The sequence below is a fragment of the Eulemur rufifrons genome, chromosome 3 (genome assembly GCF_041146395.1).
Source record: "Eulemur rufifrons isolate Redbay chromosome 3, OSU_ERuf_1, whole genome shotgun sequence".
Classification (NCBI taxonomy): Eukaryota; Metazoa; Chordata; class Mammalia; order Primates; family Lemuridae; genus Eulemur; species Eulemur rufifrons.
This window is the reverse complement of record NC_090985.1, coordinates 5250195-5272412: the sequence shown is the minus strand read 5'-3', so window position 1 is coordinate 5272412 and position 22218 is coordinate 5250195. Positions and strand designations below refer to the sequence as shown.

Sequence of the window (22218 nt, the reverse complement as noted above, 5' to 3'; positions counted from 1 at the left end):
AAAAAAAGGAGGAGGAGCACGGCTGGGTCAGAGTTCCCAGCCACAGCCTTAGCAGAAGCAACCGCGCTTGCAACTATTCGCCTCGCCACCAGCAGAGGGAGCAGTTCTCCAGCGAAAAGATAGGACTCAAAGAAATTTATCTCCAGACAGGAAAAATCCATCTTTCTCTACTTGTCTGCTGTTTATGCACCATTCAAACTGCATAGGAACGGTTCCACACTGAGAGAGTTAGCGTTTACGTTTCCAGTTGCTCTCAAAGGCTCACAATCAATGGCGAGTTGCTGCCGGGGTCCTCAGGCACTAAAGATCCCCGGCCTGACCGAGGTTTATTTAATGGCTTTTCCTACAGGGCTGTACAAGGGCAGGAATCTGCCAGCTCTCAGACTCTCACCTTCAGCAGCTCATCCTCACCAGCATCAGGGAACTTCTCATGCAACGAGTCCTTCAGCACTTTGGCGATGAAGCGCATCCCGTAGCTGCGGGTGGACAGAGCTCAGTGAGAAGGGCCAAGGGGCAGGAGGGCACTAAGGTCGGCCCCCCCGGGGTCATGACCACTGCCGGCACTCACGGGATTTTGTCCACAGAGCTGATGATGGCGGAGAGGAACTTGTCTGTCACAGCCCGCATGTTCCTGATGGAGTTGTCCAGCCGTGTCTTCACCTCCTCGTGGGCCAGAGCTTGCTCGGGGGTCACGTCATACGGCAGTTTGCTGGGAAAGCAGAAAAAATCCCCAACTCCGTTAGACCAACAGCCAGGTCCAGCCTGAGGCAGGGACCACGTCCTTCCTCAACAGAAAGACCAGAGAGATCAGTAACTTACGCTTCTGCGCACAGAGTTGCTAAGTGGGAGGGCTAGAATTTGAACTCAGGTTTTCCACTGTGAATCGGGTGCCTTGAATTGTGTGCCAGGCACTATGATAGGCGCTTGGGAATCAAAGGCAAGACACAAGATCCCTTCCTGAGCAAACAGATCATCATAAAGGAACAGTGCTAAAAATAACAAGTTTAGCAAATGCACCGCAGGACCATGGGGAAAGGGCTTCACTCAGACTGGAGAAAGCAAGGACGGCTTCCGAAAGGAAGCAACACCTGAACTCAGGAAAAAAGGAGAGCTGGAGTCTTCTAGGAAGGAAGGTCAAATGCAAAGAGGAAGAGGAGGAGAAATGAAGATGGAAAAGTAAACAGGAAGCAGGCCATGGAGGACCCTATGCATAATACTAACAAGTCTGGACTTTCCTAGAAGCTGGGATAGGGGTGCCTTAAACACAGACCTAAGCTAGACATGTTCGCACACTGTGGTCCCAACCACTTAGGAGGATCACTTGAGCCCATGAGTTTGCGACCAGCCTGGTCAACAAGAGCGAGACTCCCATGTTTAAAAAATAAAATAAAATTTTAAAAATTAAAAAAAAAATTGGAGATCTTCATTTTAAGGAAGATTGCTGTGGGCCATGGAGGAATGAACTAAAGATGGACAGGCACAGACAAAAGAAACAGGGGACCAGTGCCATGGTCTGATCAAGAGATGCTGAGAGCACAAACGAGGACGCCACAGTGGGGACCAAGAAAAGGCCTTGGCCTGACAGATACTAAGGAGACACCATCAATGGGACCTGGTGGCCCTTCAGATGCTGGTGAGGGAGGAGACGGTTACACATGGGAGTTGAAGCTAGAGGTGCCGGCAGGGTCACTGCAGGAGAGGGCACAGTCGGTCAGAAGGAACTGGCCAGGACAGTCGATGCACTAGGACGCCGGGCCAAGGCTTAATCGGGAAGGAAATAAGGAAAGAGGGGCGAAAGACAAAACAAAGTGTGTGTCTGTGTGTGTGTGCGTGGGAGGGGGTATCAAGGTCCTGGTACTTTCTTGGATCATCTGGGTGGGCCCTACATCCAGTCCCAGGTGGCCTCATAAGAAAGAGGCGGCTTGCTATTCGGTGCACACAGAGGAGGCAGTAACCACCGAGGCAGAGACTGGAGCTGCGTGGCCCAGAGTCACGGGAAGCCAACAGCCACCAGGAGCTGGAAGAGGCAAGGAACAGACTTTCTACTCGAGTCCCCGGAGGCTCTGCCGGCACCTTAACTTCAGAGATATTGATTTCAGGTTTCCGGCCTCCAGAACTGTGAGAATAAATTTCTGTCGTTTTAAGCCACCATCTATGTGGTGATTTGCTGTGGCCGACATAGGAAAGCAATACAAGTAGACAGGGACACAACTCCATTTGCCATAGTGTGGCTGAGTTACGACAGGCAAACTATGAATACAAGAACTCTGCAAAAATTAACAGAAACATTCGGTGAGAAACAACTGGATTTATGGGATAATAAAGAGGACTGCATATTTTACCTGTGACATTTAATAAGTAGTAACAAGCAAAGAGAATCAAAGTGCTAAAAACAATGGTTATAGTCGGAAAATAGAACATTAAATTTCTAAGATTTCAGAAGTGACCATTCCCAAGAGGTGACAAGATCCCCGTCTGCTGTGTGTGGAGGCTGACGTGGAAGAGGACAGCTCACGGCTCCGTGATGCTCACATGTGGGATGAGCTCCCACCGCACCGTCACCCTCGCAATCAGGGGTATTTTCAAAAAGGGTAAAATCAATTTCCCTTTTATAAAAAGCAAAATAAGATGCCAGTTTCTTATAGGCACCCATAAGAAAAAAACCCTGAAATGTCGAGTGGAATTTTGATCTAAAAATGACTGACTCATGGACCAGAGGAATTAACTTAGTAGCTTGAGCCAGCGTCCACGGGCCTAAGACCTAGGGATGCCCCGGGTTGCGGGCAGAACTTCCCAGACAAGTACTGCAGTTGGCTGACCACCTTCCAGGACTTGGGCCTCAGATGTGCAGGCCAAAAAAAAAAAAAAATTTTTTTTTTTTAATCACACCCAGCACAATGATCTGACTCCTGGTGACAGACTTATGTAGTACTAAGAACCAAATCAGATGCCAAATGATTCCCAGCAGGGAATAAGCTCTTTCCAGGAATCAGCAGAACACTCCGTTCTCTGCCCAGGGTATACCTGCCCCTGGTACACATGAAAGGCAGGACGCTGCAAGGCAGTGCCAGTCTACAGACCAGTCGTTGATAAGATAAGGAGACTGAGCCAGAATGTAAATCAATACACGCTTCCTTCATTGAGAAAGTCTCGCTATGAAAAAAAGTCAGTTAAAATAAACACTGTGCTTAGTGACACAGATGATTTTCCATTATTGGTCTGCAAACCACACTTTGAATAGCAATAGCACGGGAAGCTACGCCTCCTAAGCCCCAGAGAGCTTCATGCATGATCTAACACTACTCCACAACAAGAAAAAACCACAACTGCTCACATCTCCATTCCTCACCCAGGCTGAATGAGGCCAGAAACATTTTGGCTCCGTGAACTCAACTTTCCCAGCATTACTCATATTTGATTGACACACTTTTGCTTTAGATAAGTGAATGTTGGTAGTTAAACTACTGTCTCGCAGATTAATCTCCTATAATATGTTAATTTAGTTAGCCCAGCTTTAAATGTTCCAAGGCAGCTCACCACTCACCCCACACCATTTTCTCTTTCCTTTAATGAAACACAGTGATCTCCCCCAATCTACATAAACCTTCCCATTCAACAGCATCTCTAGTTACGCCAGAGTCCTTTCAGGTCCTCGACCCTCCACGTTAGAGGGTTCAGACACGAACACTCTGCAAGGCGGGCCCCATCTTATCCCGTAGGCCTCAGCTAAATGAACTCTCACCTTCTCAGACAGGCTTTCCCTAATCACCCTATGTTAGCTCCTACTACAGTACCCCACATAAAACTGCACACAACTGCCCTCAATGTTTAATAATACTTTTACGGATCTGTTTGTTGTCTCTCCTACCCAATCAACTACAAAGAAAGGGCAGGGAGCATGTCTGTTTCATTTATTATTGTATGTTTCACTATAATAATTGCATTATTGTATGTGTATCTAACACAGTGCCTGGCACATAGTTAAGTGTTCAATAAATATTTGCTAAATAAGTGAATTCGTTACCAGGTCAACAATTTACAGAACAGTTTTCTAAAGAAAAACTATTTGGATAATTCTCTGTTTTTAAATCAAAGGTTAATAACTACATTAATAAAAAAGAGAAAAAATAATAACATGAAAGAAAAAGGGTTATGGTCACCATACCTTGCCTCTCCTGTCTGAGACTCCATCTGATTAACCCAAGATTTGTAAATATCCACAGGGTCGGTTTTAATGTTGAGAGATTTGTCGTCCATAATCTCCTTCACAACTGGGGCCAAGATCTGCCGCAGTGCGTTCTGGCCCCGGGCGCCACGGTTGAAACTTACAACCATCTTAATGACGGTAGGATTTCCTGTCACGATCTCTTGAATCTGATCTACCTTTGACCTATAAATCATCAAATACAAATTCAATTTCAACTAATCACAGAACCTATAACTTAAAAGATCCTTCCTACTTAAAGATCCTCTCTCCTGGAAACAGCCTTTCTCTAGAAACATCTCCCAGCACTCACAGGCCCTTCCTGCAGCTACACAATCATGGGAGTCGTGGGTAGGTCCTCTATTAGACAAAAACATGGACTCTTCATGTTTGGATCAGTTTTTGAAAGTATATCTCAATACAGAATGTTCCTAAAATTTAATTTAGCAAATTATCTTCTTCTACCCCCTCCCCGGAAGTATCAACACTTTATATTAATTTTAAAAGTGCATGCTTCCTTAGGGTAAGCATTATTCACAAATTAATTGAGATAAGAAAAGGCATAGGCAGACGTGACTCTCAAATCGGGTGCCTCTGCGACAGTGGGAAGGAGCCCCGGGCCCCGTGGAAGCCTGTTCATACTTGATTTCCTCCTGGAGCGCCGTCTTGAAGAGCCGTAGGAGCAGGTACTCCTCTCGCTGGTTGGATGCATAGTTGTAGAGTGTGAAGATTACAGAGTCCATGAACTTGGTGGACTTGTTCTGAGGCATCTGAAAAATCAGCTTGGCCAGATAGGTGGGATTGGTCTGAAACAAATCCAAGGGAAAAGTCCTTTCTAGATAACAAAGACTGGTAAAAAACAAACAAACAAATAAAAAACCCTCAAACTTTTTAAACTTGAAGGATAAGAAGGTATAAGTAAGGAAAAATAAGACAGCCTTTCACTCACCCCTCAGTGGAAATCAGAATATTCCCTGAGGGATTTATGGGTAAGGTTTTCCTGTGCAAAAGTAAATTAACTAAATTTGCATAATACTGATTCCAGGAGCTACTTACCTGCAATAAATAAAACAGATGCTGATAAGCTTCCAATTTCTCTCTTTTCTCCTTGCTCAAAGCCTTGAGACCGCCCTTCTGTTTGTTTATCATCATCATATCAGATAACTGTTCCTTATTTTTTTTAGTAAGTTTTTTACTGTGGGAAACCACATCCTATAAACAAAAACCAATACATAGATCAAAAAGCTTTCAAAGATGAAACTCTGGGCATTGAGGAAGGGTCTTGTAGCACTTGCACGAAGGTCTAGCGCACTGGCAGATCCCCACTGAGTATTTTAGAACCACTGCACTTTACCCTGTTGTCAGTACACCCATCAAATCCGTTCCTACTTCTTCCTATAAAAAACTTGAGCCATAAAAATGTCCACTGACTCAGGAAACCAATTTCTAGGAATCTGTCATAAAAACAAGTCTTAAGTACAATGAAAGTTATGCAGACATTAAGACATTAACTACAAGGTTATTTATAATAAAAACTTGGAAAACAACCTAAATGACAAATACTCAGGGGGGAAAAAAAAGAGGTAAATCATAGTACATCTTCAAATGATTTATTATGCTGCCATAATAAATAATATAATAAATATACTTTAAATATTATAAATAAATAGTATTTATGACTATATGGGAAGAGTCTTAGCCTCTAATATTAAGTAAAAATGTAGGGCACAAAATCATGCTAAGGTGGTGGAATTAGGGGAGGATTTTTATCTTCTCTATCTAAAATTTTGTTGTTTTATTGTCTATGTAATTTTTAAAAAATTTATGGCATTAGCTGAGAAGAAAGTCAGCCTCCACCCACCCCACCAGTCGGAAAGTGGAAGACAGGGGTGACACAGCAGGACGAAGTGCCCGAGGTCCCCGCTGGCCCCGAGCCGCACCTGCAAGGTGATTTTATTTTTCACTAGCAGTCCGATTTTGATATCCATGAGATTGAGGTCATTCTCCAGCTGCTGGTTGGAACGAATGAGGGTGATGACCTCTTCCCGCATTTTCATAAGATCAATCTCCTCCTGAAAATCCTGATCGCTCTGGTCCAGCAGGTGGACAAATTTTCGGACCACAATCATAGGAGGATCCTCGGCATTGACTGGCAGAAAGAAACCATGCATCAGACACAGAACGGAGTTACCAGAAAAAGTTCTGCATCTTGGGAAATACCAGCATTGTCTTGGAAAAGTAGTTCGATTCACACATAAGATGTTTATTTTTGAGACGTGCTAACACAACCATCAAGTGCAGTCTTCTCAGTCATGCCACTGCTATGTTATGACACAGGCTAAGAAAGCAAGCAACGAGACACCCATCTAGCCACATGTCAGCAAAGGGGCTCGAATCACAAGCAGCGCCCACTCCCCAAGCCTTGCCTTCAGGACAACAAGAGATCCGTGGCGAATACCCAGAACCCGCTGGCTCTCACCACGGCCTCACTCTTCACGCTTACTCACTGAGAGTCTTGTAGTCATCACGAGCTTTGTTTGCCCGAATAAATGCCTGGATTTTGATAATGTCATTTATCTAAGGAACAAAAAAGAAGACGAAACTCCTTTGTCTGTCTGCCCACCAAAAATACGGCAAAACCGATTCTACTGGCCGTTATCATCTAAGGGTACTTACGTGGTCTCGGAAATACTGCAGGCGATCTCTGTAGCGCTTCCTAGCTTGATGCATCCTTGCCAGGGACTGGATCTGTGGAAAACGGATCCTGGGCATTAGCAGAGGCCTCCACCTCGACACATGTCACACTTGCGCCGCACACGGCGCAGCCCTGCTCAGCTACCATACCTTTACAACTTCATCTTTATGCGAGCGCAGATAAGCCAAACGGTCTTGATACGCCTTCTTCTGCTTGTATCCTCGCCACTGGGACTGAAACCATCAAATATCACATGACTTGTTATTCCCCAAGACTGGTGGAAGCTAACAAAAAACTTCATCTTGATGCATTATGCAAGTACGATTTCATGATGAAGCTTTAGAAAAAACCGCTTGCAGCAGTGAGGGGGAACGAGGGCCTGGGCTGTATCTCCACCAGGGGAACACAGTGGCTAAATGCCACTCCCCTGACGTCAGCACAGCACTTCACACCATGCTAAGTGCAGCCACAAAGATTCATTTGCTGGCTTCTTATAACAAATCAGGGGAGGAAAATAAGATAAAACGGGGATATTAGCATCTCCATTTTACGGACAAGGAAACAAATGAGAGCAATGCACCACTATCTAGCGGCAGTGGAGCCACAGTTCCTGACTCGGAATTCTTTCTGTGACAGTGTGTTATTCCGTCACCAAAGCAAGATCACAATTGTTTCACTCAAGGCTCAAATGTTACATAAGACAAGAAGAAGAGGTGTCTAGGAACTGCCACCAAACCGCCATCACCACCAAGCACACCAGGATTACACTGGCAGTAAAGAGGTACCAGCCAACAAGACTGAGAGGCCGGAAGTCAAAAAACACACCTAGCCCGTCAATAAGAGCGGGCAGTTTGCCCCGCTGTCTGGGAGCCCGCTTGCTGTGTGCCTCACAGACTCTGAGATACCTGAATGCAGGTGATGGCGGGGATTTGTTTCTTCAGGAAGTTCATCCTGGATCGGAATTCCTGTCGAACCAAGTACCCACGGCAGCAAGCCTGCAGCTTGGTGATCAGGCCTTCGTTGGCCAGCCACAGCTGCTCTCGGTTATACGCGGCCGTCACCCCAGAGATGGAACTCTGAAACAGCATTGGGTCACATTTGAAGACGCTCATAGGTGAGAATGGACAAAAATTTTAACAAAGTATCATCCACAGCATACAAACTAACCCCTAAAAATGTTTCCTCAGTCTATACTAGATCTTTAGCTAAGCAATGGGAATAAAGAGCTCAAGTCTGTTTTTCAAGGCCAGGCTGTTCTCACATAAAAAAAAAAAAAAAGAAAACAACTCATAAACAAAAACTTGATCATCTTTTATCTCATGCCGTCTCATTTAGCCACGCACCCATCCAACACTGACACGCCGGGCACCGTGCTGGCTGGTCTGGGGTCACCGCTGACGAGAATACGGAGTGACAGGTACCCCACAGTGCTATGTGCCAAGTGCTGGGACCTAGAATGCCACAGCGTAGGACACCTCAGGGGAACTGGCCAGAGAGGAGGACCAAAGCCTCATCTCTAGGCAGATTGCAAATGGTCTTGAAAAGCAGCCCAGAGGGTTGGGACTCTTAGCACAGGTCCTGGAGAACCAGCACACTGTCAAGCAGAGGAATGGAACATCCAGATTTATTTTTAATAACAGCCCTGTTAGGAGAGTAGCTGACAGGTTAGAGAGAAGAGAGACTCGCATCAAGTGGGTGAATTAGGATTCTGCTGTCATGATCCAAGTGAGAGATGACCTGGCCTTGAACAGCCAGTAAGCACATCTAGCCACCCACCCAACGGCCACCTTCTCCCTTCTCCTTGGTGTCAGAGCTTTGATTTTTTCCTGGGCAATGATGGTGTGCTTTAAAGGTTACATGAGCTAGGATAGTTCGCAGGCTGTGAGCACAAGTAGTTCGGCAAGATCTTTGGGAAAGCTCCCTAAGAGACGGATGGGCAGCCGGCCACCGGCCTTTTCTGCTTTTCTTTCCCTTCCTCCTACTTCCTCTCTGGACTGCCAGCTTGATGGTTAGATCTCCAAGCCATCATTGTGGAAGACAAGGTGACCTTGAGAATGGGAGCCACATGCTAAGAATGACAGAGCACAAAGACAGAAGGATCCTTGGACAGATGACATCACAGAGCCACCATACCTTCCCTGGCCTGCCGAACTCCAGAATTATTTTATGTGAGGAAAAAATACGCCCTCATATGTTATCACAGCCACTGTTTTTTTCTGTCAAACTGTGTTTGAGGTACCTGCTGGACTTCTAGACTGCAAATGCAAGGGCAAACCCGGTGGTGAGGAAAAGGGCTAAAGTCTAGAGGTACAGATGTTGGAGTCACCCTACAAAGGTAAGAGCTGGAGCCACTGGCTCAAATGAGGCCACTACGAAGCATGTGCAGAGGAGGAGAGGGCCAACAGAACCCCAATATAACTCAAGCAGAGGATGAGCAAAGGGAAGTAGCAAGAGACATTAAGAAGGGACATTCAGAAGCAGGAGAACCAGAAGAGAATTGCACTGGAGAAGCCAAAGGAGTTGAGGGTTGAGGAAGGGACTTTAGAGAGGTCAAATAGGATGAGACCTCCTAACTGAATCCGGCAACCAAAGGTTACTGAATTTGAAAGTAAGAGGTTTTTTTTTTTTTTGAGACAGAGTCTCTCTCTGTTGCCCAGGCTAGAGTGAGTGCCATGGCGTCAGCCTAGCTCACAGCAACCTCAAACTCCTGGGCTTAAGCGATCCTACTGCCTCAGCCTCCCGAGTAGCTGGGACTACAGGCATGCACCACCATGCCCGGCTAATTTTTTCTATATATATTTTTAGCTGTCTATATAATTTCTTTCTATTTTTAGTAGAGATGGGGTCTCGCTCTTGCTCAGGCTGGTCTTGAACTCCTGAGCTCAAACGATCCACTCACCTCGGCCTCCCAGAGTGCTAGGATTACAGGCGTGAGCCACCACGCCCGGCCGAAAGTAAGAGTTTTACCAAAGTAAAAGCTAGACGAGAAACCACACTTCTTAGCTGTGAGCTAAGAAGTGAATGGTGATGGAGGATGAATTAGTGAGGGGAAGACTAACTGTCAAGGCACTTAGCAAGGACAAACAGAAAGCATGAATGTAGATGAGGCCAAATCGGGAGATTCCATGGGCTCTCATTATTTTTTCCCCAGAGACAAGGGATTTAAAGATGATCATGTAGGCCGCTACCTAACACATAGTCCTGGGGCCAGCGGCATCAGCATCACCTGGCAGCTTGTCAGAAATGGAGATTTGCTCAGGGCCACGCCCTAGACCCACAGAATCAGAGTCTGCGTTTGAACAAGATCTCCAGGTGATTCATACACACGTTAAACTCTGACAAGCGCTGATCTGGATTGTATACAATAATCGAAAATATAAGAGGGCTGGGCGTGGTGGCTCATGCCTGTAATCTGTAAGCACTTTAGGAGGCCGAGGTGGGAGGATCACTTTAGGAGGCCGAGGTGGGAGGATCACTTGAGGCCAGGAGTTTGCGACCAGCCTGGGCAACATAGTAAGACCCTGTCGCTATAAAAATAAATTTTAAAAAGGAAAAAAAAAGAAAAGAAAATATCAGAAGAGGAGGAGTACAAGGTCTGTAAGGAACTGGAAGAGGATGAAATCAAGCAATAAGATGGACAATGAGCTTTGGAAAGGATAGATCTTACTCCTCCAGAGAGAAAATGGCAAGGGATTCAGTGAAAGTCCAGGTAAGTTCAAAGTGCAGAGAGCAGGAGTGGCGAGAGGGCGGATCCATCCCCATGTGACGGCGAGGTGTGCAGGTGGGGCGGGGTGGGCAGTTATGTCACGTGCTGAAAACGGGATAATATCACTCTCCTGTTTAAATTCTTAGGTCCATATGCAAATTGCTATCTAAGCATGAGCATTTCTGTGGAGGTTAACAAGATTCTCAAAGGGTACTTCTCCTAACAAAGTTAAAAATCACGCTGCCAGAAGATGCCACGCGGATGCCTGAGCATTGCACATTAGGCCCTCAAGCTTCAACCCCGGCCTCCCTCCGCCTGCTCTCCTGCCACACGGCACCTGCCCGGCCACAGCGCCATTCGCCTTCCTTGAATGGCCCGTGTTCTTCCAGTCCTCGGTGCCTTTCCCTTTCTGTCCAGAGTAGCCCTTCCTCCTCTTCTCACCTGCCATAATACTATCTATGCTGCCTTCCTGTAGGACAAGATTCCACTTTCCCTCAACACGTCCTTTATCGTGCTGTTACCAGAGCAGCACTTCTCTCTGCCTTACTGCGGTACTCAGTTCTACGTCTGCTGTTTTCACAACACGGGAACTAGAAGGCAGAGACTCTCTGATACATTTTATATCCCCTCAATGCCCAACACAGAGTCCAGTGAGTTTAGTCAAATGTGATCACCTGTGACATCATTAGCGCTGAAGGGGAGACACTGGAACGGTGTTTCCCTACTCGCAGACCTTTATCCACAGGGAGAAATCATCTATCTGATAGGGAAGTCCTTAAGAAAAGGACCATTTAACTTTTTCCGTATGTGTATATTCTACTGGTACACAAGATTTGGGACATGCTGCCAAGTAGATAACATTTTAAAAGCCCTTTACTGTCCTTTTTCTCTAGGAATCTTTGATGCCTATTAGTAGCATGTCTAACGGTGGCCTACAGGAGCTTATGGGCCCTCAATTTATATCCTCTCCCTCGATGTTCCTTAGACAAGGCGGTTTCATTACCATGAGCGCAGCACCAAGTTACAAGTGCTCCACAGCCCGACAATGACAATGCAAGTGCCCAGCACACACAAGCACTGCGAACTTGGCAGCTCATGTTAAAAACTAGTAGGGGGCATAAGACAAGTACCAACATGGCAAATTCACATCCAAGTAGATTAAATTCTGAATGAATACAAAGCTCTCCGAGGGTTTTAAAGGAAGATGGAAGGGGGAAGGAAAGGAATTAAAAAAAAGATTCATTGAGGAGGTGGCTCTTGAGATGGGTGTGCCCAGAAGGACAGAATTTTGACAGATAGCAGGACAGAGACATATGACAGCAGGGACTTTGTTTCATTCATGACGACATGCCCATTGCTTAGAAGAGTGCCTGCTACATTGAAGGAGGTGTTCAATAAATAACTGTTGATGAATGAATAAATTCTAGTAAGAAAGAACATAAGCAGAGACACAGAGGATGAAAAAGCACTTTAAAAGTTGTTATTAAAAAAGGTTGACTTTATTTGACAGTGCAGGTTGTATTCTAATAACAGTACAGTTTGGAGTTTGTGGAACAGTCAGAAAGATTGAAAATGTAAATTGAGAGAGATTTGGCAGCAGTTGCATTTAATGAGGAGTCAGAGCAACTTTTCATTTTTTCTTTTCTGGATCATTCAAGTTTTCTTTAATAAGCACAGGATTTGTCTCACATAATTCTACAATTCAGATGTTTTACTAATTCAGGCCTTAGTCACTCCCCCAACCACTACAAAAAACACTACTCCAAAACAGTTCATTACATAAATTTTAGTCTAGGGCTTCTGACCACATGCCCTATTCCTCTAAACTAATATTAGCAAAAAAAAAAAACACTTTCTCTCAGCTTTTTCTGATGTGAAGGAAGGTGACCTACCTGGATCTCTTCCCGAGAAAGTTGCGTAGAATTTTGCACAAAGTTTGGGGGTTCGTCCCATCCTCCTTCCTGGGTCTCCAGGTTGTGGTAATAATAATACCCACCTTTCACCCAGTGCTTCACCCACTTGCTATTATTGTCTCCTGGCAGAAAATAAAGAAAAGATAAAAGAAACCCAGAGCCACACTCCCCAATTATATGGCCAATACTACAGGATTATTCTAGTCAGGTTTAACAATCTAAACGAAGACCATTACGAACACCTGCTCCTTGGATCGATGCAAGTGAAGGGGCATCCTAAGTCCCCGTTAAGTTATGGCTTTGCAATGTCTAATTCAGCTCATTCATATCTATAATAGAAGAAGAAAATACCTACAAAGTCCAATTACAGAATTAACTGTGATTGATGTTGTTCTTTACAAAGCCTATATCTAAGACCTCTGTGTCAGAAAATCCTTCCGATAAAAGGTCTGTGATCATTTGGCCTCTCCAGTTAATGAGAAAGGCCATGAAATGAGATGAGAAATCTTACCTTTATTCCCCTTTTTTGCAGATAAACTACTTTTAACTGCCTATAGGCTTAGATAATCGGAGCCACTGACACGCAATGAAAGATAAATTCAAATATTTTGATCTTTCCCACATTCTTAGAAAACTGGTCTTGTTAACATAGCTGTCCACAAGGGGGGGGCAAAAAGAACTTTCAAAAATCGGGATATTAAAAAAAAAAAAAAAAAAAAAAAAAAAAAAAAATCGGGATATTATCTCCTTTAAAACAAGCCTAAATACTGTACGTCTACACTAAAATATCTGTCCCTCTAGCTTGTCCCTTCCTCTACATCTGTCTCCTCATATACTCAAGTGCTTAGCTTCAGGGCACACATTTATTTTCCCATAACTCACCTGCTGCCAGTTTTTTCTTCCTGGCTTCAGCAAGGTCACTCTGGTAAGTGTCACCGCACTCGGGGATGACTCCATATAAGCCGACATCAGGGGAACGAAGGGCACTCAGTGTCTTCCCAACATCACCACTTTCCACTGCCTCGTTAATGGCAAAGACTCCTAAAGCAACTAGCACAGAAAAGAGCTGTTACCAGAATGGTTTAGAATGTGTCTAAATTCACACACCAGTTCACCTAGCTCACCTATAGGCAAACTGCTCCCCCAGATCTATCTTGGGCAAGCTGAATACTGAGACATGGAGCACGCTGTCACCCCCACACTCCACCAAAACGGAAACAAAACGAGTGATACATACACCTCTGTGCTTCCTGAGTGTCTTTGTTGGACTGCCAGACTCCACCTTGAATTTCATCCAACCATAACACAGCTGACTCGTCCTGGGTTTCCTACACATCATTAAAAGCAAAACAATATTAAAGTCATGAAATTGGGGTACATGTGATGAGGGGGGCTTCTGAGACCTAGTTAGACATGGAGAAAGAGTTTTAAAAAATAAGAGACACACAGGTCAGTCAAATGGAAGCAGCCAGTCATCTGGTAAAGGTTATAAGGGAAATGGCTCGATGCAAGTGAGGAGCACTCGGAGATGAATTCAGGTGGTTCAGGAGGTCAAGAGCAGCCAACAGGGGCCAGAGGACCAGATAAACTGGACAGGGCCCCATGACTTATACAGTGACAAAGGCCAGAGATGCATATAAATATGCACTTATTCTAGAAAGCCTCTTTTGCCAACAATATTCAGAGAAAGTTAATATTCTCTATGACTACCAATGTTTTAAGACTGTCAAGTCTTACTTTAACCAGAACCTTTGAATTATCATATTTAAAGCCGCCAGAAGTCACTACAGGCAATCTAAACTTACCACCAGCTTATATTCCAAAAGTGGATGTTAAAGCAGTTGCTGGGAACTTAAAAACCCATGTTCACATAGACACATTATAACACAGTGATTAGTTTCCTCAGTATGGCCAAGAAAAGCCTCCCTAGCCCATAGTTTGAGTTGGCTGCTGAGGACAAGGTGATAGAGCAGTAGCAGTGGCTTACTTTCCTCTTCCTAAGTATGATTTTAAACAAATTTTTTAAAAAAGTATAGTTTGTTGGTGATCATTTGTTCTGAAAGTCAATTTAAACAGAATTGGGGCCGGGCGCGGTGGCTCACGCCTGTAATCCTAGCACTCTGGGAGGCCGAGGCGGGTGGATTGCTCAAGGTCAGGAGTTCGAGACCAGCCTGAGCGAGACCCCGTCTCTACTAAAAATAGAAAGACATTATATGGACAACTAAAAATCTATATAGAAAAAATTAGCCGGGCATAGTGGCGCATGCCTGTAGTCCCAGCTACTCGGGAGGCTGAGGCAGTAGGATCGCTTAAGCCGAGGAGTCTGAGGTTGCTGTGAGCTAAGCTGATGCCACGGCACTCACTCTAGCCTGGGCAACAAAGTGAGACTCTGTCTCAACAAAAAAAAAAAAAAAAAAAAAAAAAAAATAAACAGAATTGGATTAATAGAAATATCTTCCTCTTGTGTTTTCCAATTCTGAAGAATCTGGCTCTCAACCTCTGATTAAGGAAAGTATGACAGCTTGTGGATTAACCCCAGCTAGTTGTTACTGTTACTGATAGTTGGCACAACAGGTATTCTACTGTCTACCTATGCTCAGCGTGAGAGTCAGAATTGGAAACCACTACTGACGCCCAGTTAGACTTCAGTGGTCGTACTCGGGTTATGTAAGCTTCAACTGGGTGTCCTGTGATGGCTAAGATGTCCCTAAGGTCTTTATAGAAGGTATCAATTCAGCAGATTAATGTGGCAGTCTTTTCTAGAAAAGCCAAGGCACCTTGGGTTTTTAAGTGGCCAGGCTGAGAGAGTCGTGTTTGTGGTGATCTTGGCAGACCCAACAAAATTAGCATGCTCTTGAAGCTTGAGCTGACAGCAAGTGGGACAACTAGCTCAAAAATCCATTTAGATTGCTTGACGTGAATATAATTTGTCAAGGTGCCAATGAGGCAGAATAAAAAACTCAGCCAATAACCACAACTGTGTGGCCAGATGAGGCAGGGTCTGAGCTCCGGGGCAAAGTGGAAAGGTTCACTGCCTAATGGCCGAAGCCACAAAACCTTGGGGGAGGCTTGGCTTTCCTCCTGCCTTATTATGGGATGACACAACAGTTTAGTCAGAGCGAAGCAGCCACAATCCCTGCAATTTATAAAGAGTACTGGTGACAGGATAAGGCCAAAGGAAAGCATTTGAAATTGAAAGCAGTGATTTCTCTCCAATGCAGAGTTTTACAAAGAAAGATCATTTGACCTAATTATGGTAGGTGCTGGCCTTACAAATGAGAAGCACTGTCCCAATTTTAAGCAGCTCACAGTCTTGGGGAAAGGAAGAGAGTAAACAGGTAAGGAGAATGCAAGAACAAATCACTACTAGCTACAGAACCTCGCACCCTCCTACCGCCAGTCACTTTCTATTACTGAAAATAGGAAATGACCACACACAATCCCAGAGTCCTAAGAATAACTACTGGAAACACGAAGCGATAGTTCCAACGTGAGACGGCACAGTGAGTCAGCCCAGGCCTGTAAACTGAGAAGCCACGAGCAAGAGGGCCGAAGGTCTATCTCCACGAGAAGCAGCATGAAAATCCTTGCGTCATAAAAACAGAAGCATTTCCACAGAATCAGGCCATTTTGGGTTTGCTTAGCCTAATCATACACCAGATATCTGAGTGGAATCTGCTGTAAGCAAAGCTGGGAGGCTCAGGCAACCTCCCTTCCTTACGCTGAGAGAAGGGCAGAGCTCGTGAAGAATTCTGACCATTCAGAGTTCTGCCTTCCCTGCTCCATGCAGACCACAGTAAAAGGAATAAAGTAAAACCTTTCATACGTACTCCTCTAAAAAACAAGCAATCGAGCTATGGTACGAAAGGCAAGAAAAGGAGAATGGACCAGTGTGGCAGGGAAACATGATACAGAAATGCCCCTCACCAGGAGGAAGGACACGAGACAGCACACACCCCCTCCCAGTGGAAGGAAAGAACAGGTTCTTTCTGCTCCAATTAGATCAAATAAGGTGACAAAACCCAAAATCCTCCTAGTAAAGTTTATTAACTCAAATCACTGAGCAGAGCGTTAAAACCTTGGGCTAGACGTTATGGAGAATATCAAAATAAAACAGATTTACTGTAAAAATGCTGTATAAAATATATTAAAGTACAGCCCCCTAACAACTCTGACACTTACAAATACATTGACTGCATTTCAGAAGAGGTAAAGAGATAGGGACCAGAAATAAGAATTAAAAAAAGGAGTGAGGCCAGGTGTGGTGGCTCACGCCTGTAATCCCAGCAGTCTGGGAAGCAGAGGCGGGAGGATCACTTTAGGTCAGAAGTTCAAGACCAGCCTGAGCAAGAGCAAGACCCTGTCTCTGCAAAAAATAGAAAAATTAGCCAGGTGTGGTGATGTGCACCTGTAGTCCCAGCTACTCGGGAAGCTGAGGCAGGAGGATCGCTTGAGCCCAGGAGTGTGAGGTTGCTGTGAGCTAGGCTGACACCATTGCACTTTAGCTTGAACAGAGCAAGACTCTTGCTCAAAAAAAAAAAAAAATCTTTTCCTTGCTAAATTTGGAACTCAGCAATAATTATTTTTAAAAACACTCCCAAGATGGCTCATAGGAACTTAGAGGCTAAGCTGATGCCTAAAAAAAGATAATTCCACCTAGTATGTGGTTCACCCAGTTAGGCCTGGCAATGTTTAATAACTTTTCCTTTAACTGGCTCCCCCCCGCCCCCGCCACTGCCTTTGATGAACTCTAAAAAGTTATTCCATATCAAAAGGAAATGCTTCCAACTCTAGTCACATCCTGTAAAAGTTTAACTCCTTTGACCCAGACATAAGGAGCAGACAGCCTTATAGCATGAGTGAGCACTATGTAAGTTATATCCTCAATTTACTTTCCTCCTTAGACATGGAACCAACCTAGCTTATTCTCCCAAATCCCACTCCTGACGGGAAGGCGCAAGCCTCCTTTTGGCCATTCCTGGCAGCACAAACACTACCACCACCAGCCTGTACAGAATCGTGGCAGCCAGGTCCCACATTAGAGATTCTGAATCAGAATTTGAATTAAAGTGTAGGAATCTGTATTTTTAAAATGACTTTTTAAGTGTTCTGATGATCCACCAAGTTTGGGAAGCTCTGATCCAAAAAAATGAATCTTGAGACTTCCATTTCTAGTTCCCTAGAGCCAACTACTTCTTACCTGAGTAAATCAGTAGATCCCTTCATCTCGATTTCCTGGCTATGAAACAGGAGCTGTGATTCAACCCTCTCCATAGGATCAAGTGACACTCTGCATAATAATGCGCCTCTTAAATGAAACCTGGTCCTATCAGACGTTTACATGATTAGGGCATGTTATGTCAACTACTGTCATGGTACTGTCATCAAAGCAGATCTGTCAACATTATAATATTACCCACAACTCCTCCACCTCTAACCCTAGTTTATAGAGCTCAAGTGGGTGTCAGTGTACAAAAAGCTCTAATACACTAAGGGCTTGGTCTGTTTTTCTACCCTGGCTTCCCAGAAAAAATCTGACTCCCTGAATTAAAATTTTCTTTTAGCTCTTCCTCTTGCTGCCTCGCTTTAGGAATTTTCAGAAAAGGAAGAAAAGAAAGCTATGGTTCTCCCTATCTAGTTGCTGTTACTTAGGAAGCATTTAGGGCCGGGCGCGGTGGCTCACGCCTGTAATCCTAGCACTCTGGGAGGCCGAGGCGGGTGGATTGCTCAAGGTCAGGAGTTCGAGACCAGCCTGAGCGAGACCCCGTCTCTACTAAAAATAGAAAGACATTATATGGACAACTAAAAATCTATATAGAAAAAATTAGCCGGGCATAGTGGCGCATGCCTGTAGTCCCAGCTACTTGGGAGGCTGAGGCAGTAGGATCGCTTAAGCCCAGGAGTCTGAGGTTGCTGTGAGCTAAGCTGACGCCACGGCACTCACTCTAGCCTGGGCAACAAAGTGAGACTCTGTCTCAACAAAAAAAAAAAAAAAAAAAAGGAAGCATTTAAAAGGAGATGAATCACAATTAGAAAGACAGATGTAATTATACTGTAATCATGCAACTAATATGTTAGGGCCTACTACATATGACGGAACTTCCTAGATAGCAACAGCATAAAAAATGGTACAAAACTTGCCAGTTCCCTCAACAAACTAGCTACGGGGCAAGACAAATGAACTTCTTAAAAGATGGGTTTATTACAATTACTTTGAAAAAGTGTATGTTCATAGCAGCATCATTCCTGATAGTCATAAAGTGGAAATAACTTGTATGCACCAGCTCGAGAATGGATAAATAAAATGTGGCATAGTCATACCATGGAATTTTATTCAGCAATAAAAATGAAGTGCTGGCTGGGCGCGGTGGCTCACGCCTGTAATCCTAGCACTCTGGGAGGCCGAGGTGGGCGGATCGTTTGAGCTCAGGAGTTCGAGACCAGCCTGAGCAAGAGCGAGACCCCATCTCTACTAAAAATAGAAAGAAATTATATGGACAGCTAAAAATATATATAGAAAAAATTAGCCGGGCATAGTGGCGCATGCCTGTAGTCCCAGCTACTTGGGAGGCTGAGACAGGAGGATCGCTTGAGCTCAGAAGTTTGAGGTTGCTGTGAGGTAGGCTGACGCCACGGCACTCACTCTAGCCTGGGCAACAGAGAGAGACTCTGTCTCAAAAAAAAAAAAAAAAAAAAAAAAATGAAGTGCTTGATACATGCTACAACTTGGATAAACAAAGCTAAATAAAAGCAGCCAGTCACAAAGGACCACATATTGCATGATTCTATTAATATGAAATACTCAAAATAGACAAATCCATAGACAGTAGTAGACTGATGGTTGTCTAGGGCTGGGGGAGGTTAAGGGAAAATGATGAGTGACTGCTAATGGGTACAGGGTTTCTATTTCAGGTGAGGAAAATGCTCTAAAATTGATTGTGGTGATGGTTGCACAATTCTATGAATATACTAAAAACCATCGAATCATATACTGAATTGTATGATATGTGACCTAGGTCTCAATAAAGCTGTTATTAAAAAAAAAAAACTTATGGCATTATCTACTAAAGCTTAGCATATATGTATTCCCTATAACCCACTAATTCCACCCCTAAATGTATACCTAATAGAAATGCATATATATATTTACCAAAACACATGTACTAGAATATTCACAGAAGCACTATTTACAATAGCCAAAAATTAAAAACTAAAACTTCACCAACAATATATAACCACACGATGGAATGGTATAAAACAATAAGAATGAACTACTGCTACATGTGACCACATGGATGAATATCACTAACATTATGTTGGGCAAAAGAAGCCAGACACAAGAGAGCACGTAATGTATGAGCCCCCTTAGATACAGCTCAAAACTAGGCAAAATGAACTCGGGGCATTATAAATCAGAATAGTGGACACCATCGAATGGAGAGTGGACAAGGACAGAAGGGACACGGAGGTTTCTGTGGTGCTGGCAATGCATTCTACAATCTGAATACCCATTATGTCGTATGCCCACTTGTGAAAGTTTATGCAGTTGCACACTTATATAACTTGTGCATTTTTCTGGACCTTATATTTCATTAAAGAGACATGTCTAGGCCGGGCGCAGTGGCTCACGCCTGTAATCCTACCACTCTGGGAGGCCGAGGCAGGCGAATTGTTTGAGCTCAGGAGTTCGAGACCAGCCTGAGCAAGAGTGAGACCCCGTCTCTACTAAAAATAGAAAGAAATTATATGGACAGCTAAAAATATATATAGAGAAAAAATTAGCCAGGCATGGTGGTGCATGCCTGTAGTCCCAGCTACTCGGGAGGCTGAGGCAGGAGGCTCGCTTGAGCCCAGGAGTTTGAGGTTGCTGTGAGATAGGCTGACGCCATGGCACTCTAGCCCGGGCAACACAGTGAGACTCTGTCTCAAAAAAAAAAAAAAAAAAGAGACATGTCTACAGCTAACAACAAAGAACAAATACCCAAATTATAAAACAGCATGAGCCCCTGCGAGGTAGAATCTATGTCTCATATTTTTATGTCTCTCCAGTGCTCCGGATCTAAGGGTGCCCAGAAAGTATTCACTGAGTGAATCAAGGGAGACATCCCTACCTCTGTCTTTGTTCTAGGAGGGATGAAGTGTTCTCAAAAGAAAGGAACAATTTTGATGCCACTCACCTGGGCTTTCTCTCTCTTTGCTCTAATCAGTGTGTCTTGGTAATGCTGGGCCACTTCTGCCAGGACTCCCTCGAGTTTAGCTGCAGGAATCTGTAGGGCCTGTAGAGTCTTTTGGGCATCACCTTCATCCAGGGCTTCGTTAATTAAACCAATGGCTAAAATCCCTAAATACAGAGACAAAAAGGTTATTTTAATTAAGAAAGTATATAATCAATCTTCAAACATGCTAATTATAAATCCACCTCAGAGTAGCTACGATTCAAACTTCAATTTGTCATCCATTAAGCAGTCATTTTTATAATTTAGTGTTTGTTTCATTTAAAGTAAACTCCCTTGTATTCGTGTTCCTATTGAATGCTCAGGTCCTTTTGTTTCTTTCTTTCTTTTTTTTTTTTTGAGACAGAGTCTCACTTTGTTGCCCAGGCTAGAGTGAGTGCCGTGGCGTCAGCCTAGCTCACAGCAACCTCAAACTCCTGAGCTCAAGGGATCCTCCTGTCTCAGCCTCCCGAGTAGTTGGGACTACAGGCATGTGCCACCATGCCCGGCTAATTTTTTCTATATGTATTTTTAGCTGTCCATATAATTTCTTTCTATTTTTTTAGTAGAGATGGGGTCTCGCTCTTGCTCAGGCTGGTCTCGAACTCCTGAGCTCAAACGATCCGCCCACCTCAGCCTCCCAGAGTGCTAGGATTACAGGCGTGAGCCACCACGCCCGGCCTTGTTTCATTTTTAATTCCTCTAATTTAAAAGTGATAAGGATTTTGATGAAACTGGCTTTACAGTATAGCTTTCAGGCAAATTTAAATGTGTACTCAAAACGACTGTTGATTCACAAAAAGTCAGAGTTCAACAGATCTTAAATAGTCACCTAATTGAACATTTTTATACAAGAGAAGACGAGGCTTAGGGATCTCTTCTCCACGATTACACAGCAAACAAGCAGATGGAAGATCCAATCCCAGGGCTCCCTGCTGCAAGGCAAGGCTCTTCCCACTAAATCAGTTGCATATTCTCACAGGAAATACAAATTAAAAGTGGAAAAGTTCATTCCTCAGGTATCTTAGGCAGCTGTGCCACTTTTGTAAGGACTCTGTTGCATTACAAAGTTTGGCTGGTCTCTGTCCCTGGTTCCTGGGCGGGAGCGTCTAAAACCCTTAGAATATCCTGAGTGATAGGTATGTCTTGTTACCATGGCTGGGCCCCTCCGACTACACCTGAATTTAGGCTAACCAATGACTCCCGGTAGGCCTCTAGATAGTTTTCAGATGGAGGCTGGCCATGCTGGAAAGATCAACCATGTGATTATAAGATCGAGTCATGTGATATCAGCTTGGCCTCCTGACCTCCATGGAGTGGAGGCCAACTGGAAATTTGAGTCTAATCACAGGACCTGTAATTCAATCAAGCATGCGTGCGTACGTAATGATGCCCACTTAAAAACTGGATGCCCAAAGCTTGGGTGAGCTTCCCTGGTTGGTGATACACTCCAAAGTACCAGGAGGGTGAGGTATCCTGAGAACACA

General features: G+C 44.3%; 1 protein-coding gene across 1 annotated transcript in view; it reads right to left on the bottom strand.

Annotated features, from left to right (window-relative positions):
* Positions 1–22218, bottom strand: part of IQGAP1 (IQ motif containing GTPase activating protein 1) — a 97748-nt gene that overhangs the window by 19249 nt on the left and 56281 nt on the right. Inside the window, exons 15-28 of the mRNA XM_069466585.1 lie at positions 20696–20859; positions 13756–13846; positions 13401–13568; positions 12498–12640; positions 7805–7975; positions 7049–7132; positions 6881–6952; positions 6712–6781; positions 6145–6353; positions 5261–5416; positions 4847–5010; positions 4166–4390; positions 569–709; positions 392–476 (exon numbers count right to left, since the gene is read on the bottom strand). Coding sequence (XP_069322686.1) covers positions 392–476; positions 569–709; positions 4166–4390; positions 4847–5010; positions 5261–5416; positions 6145–6353; positions 6712–6781; positions 6881–6952; positions 7049–7132; positions 7805–7975; positions 12498–12640; positions 13401–13568; positions 13756–13846; positions 20696–20859 — 1943 coding nt within the window. The remainder of the gene's footprint in view (positions 1–391; positions 477–568; positions 710–4165; positions 4391–4846; positions 5011–5260; positions 5417–6144; positions 6354–6711; positions 6782–6880; positions 6953–7048; positions 7133–7804; positions 7976–12497; positions 12641–13400; positions 13569–13755; positions 13847–20695; positions 20860–22218) is intronic.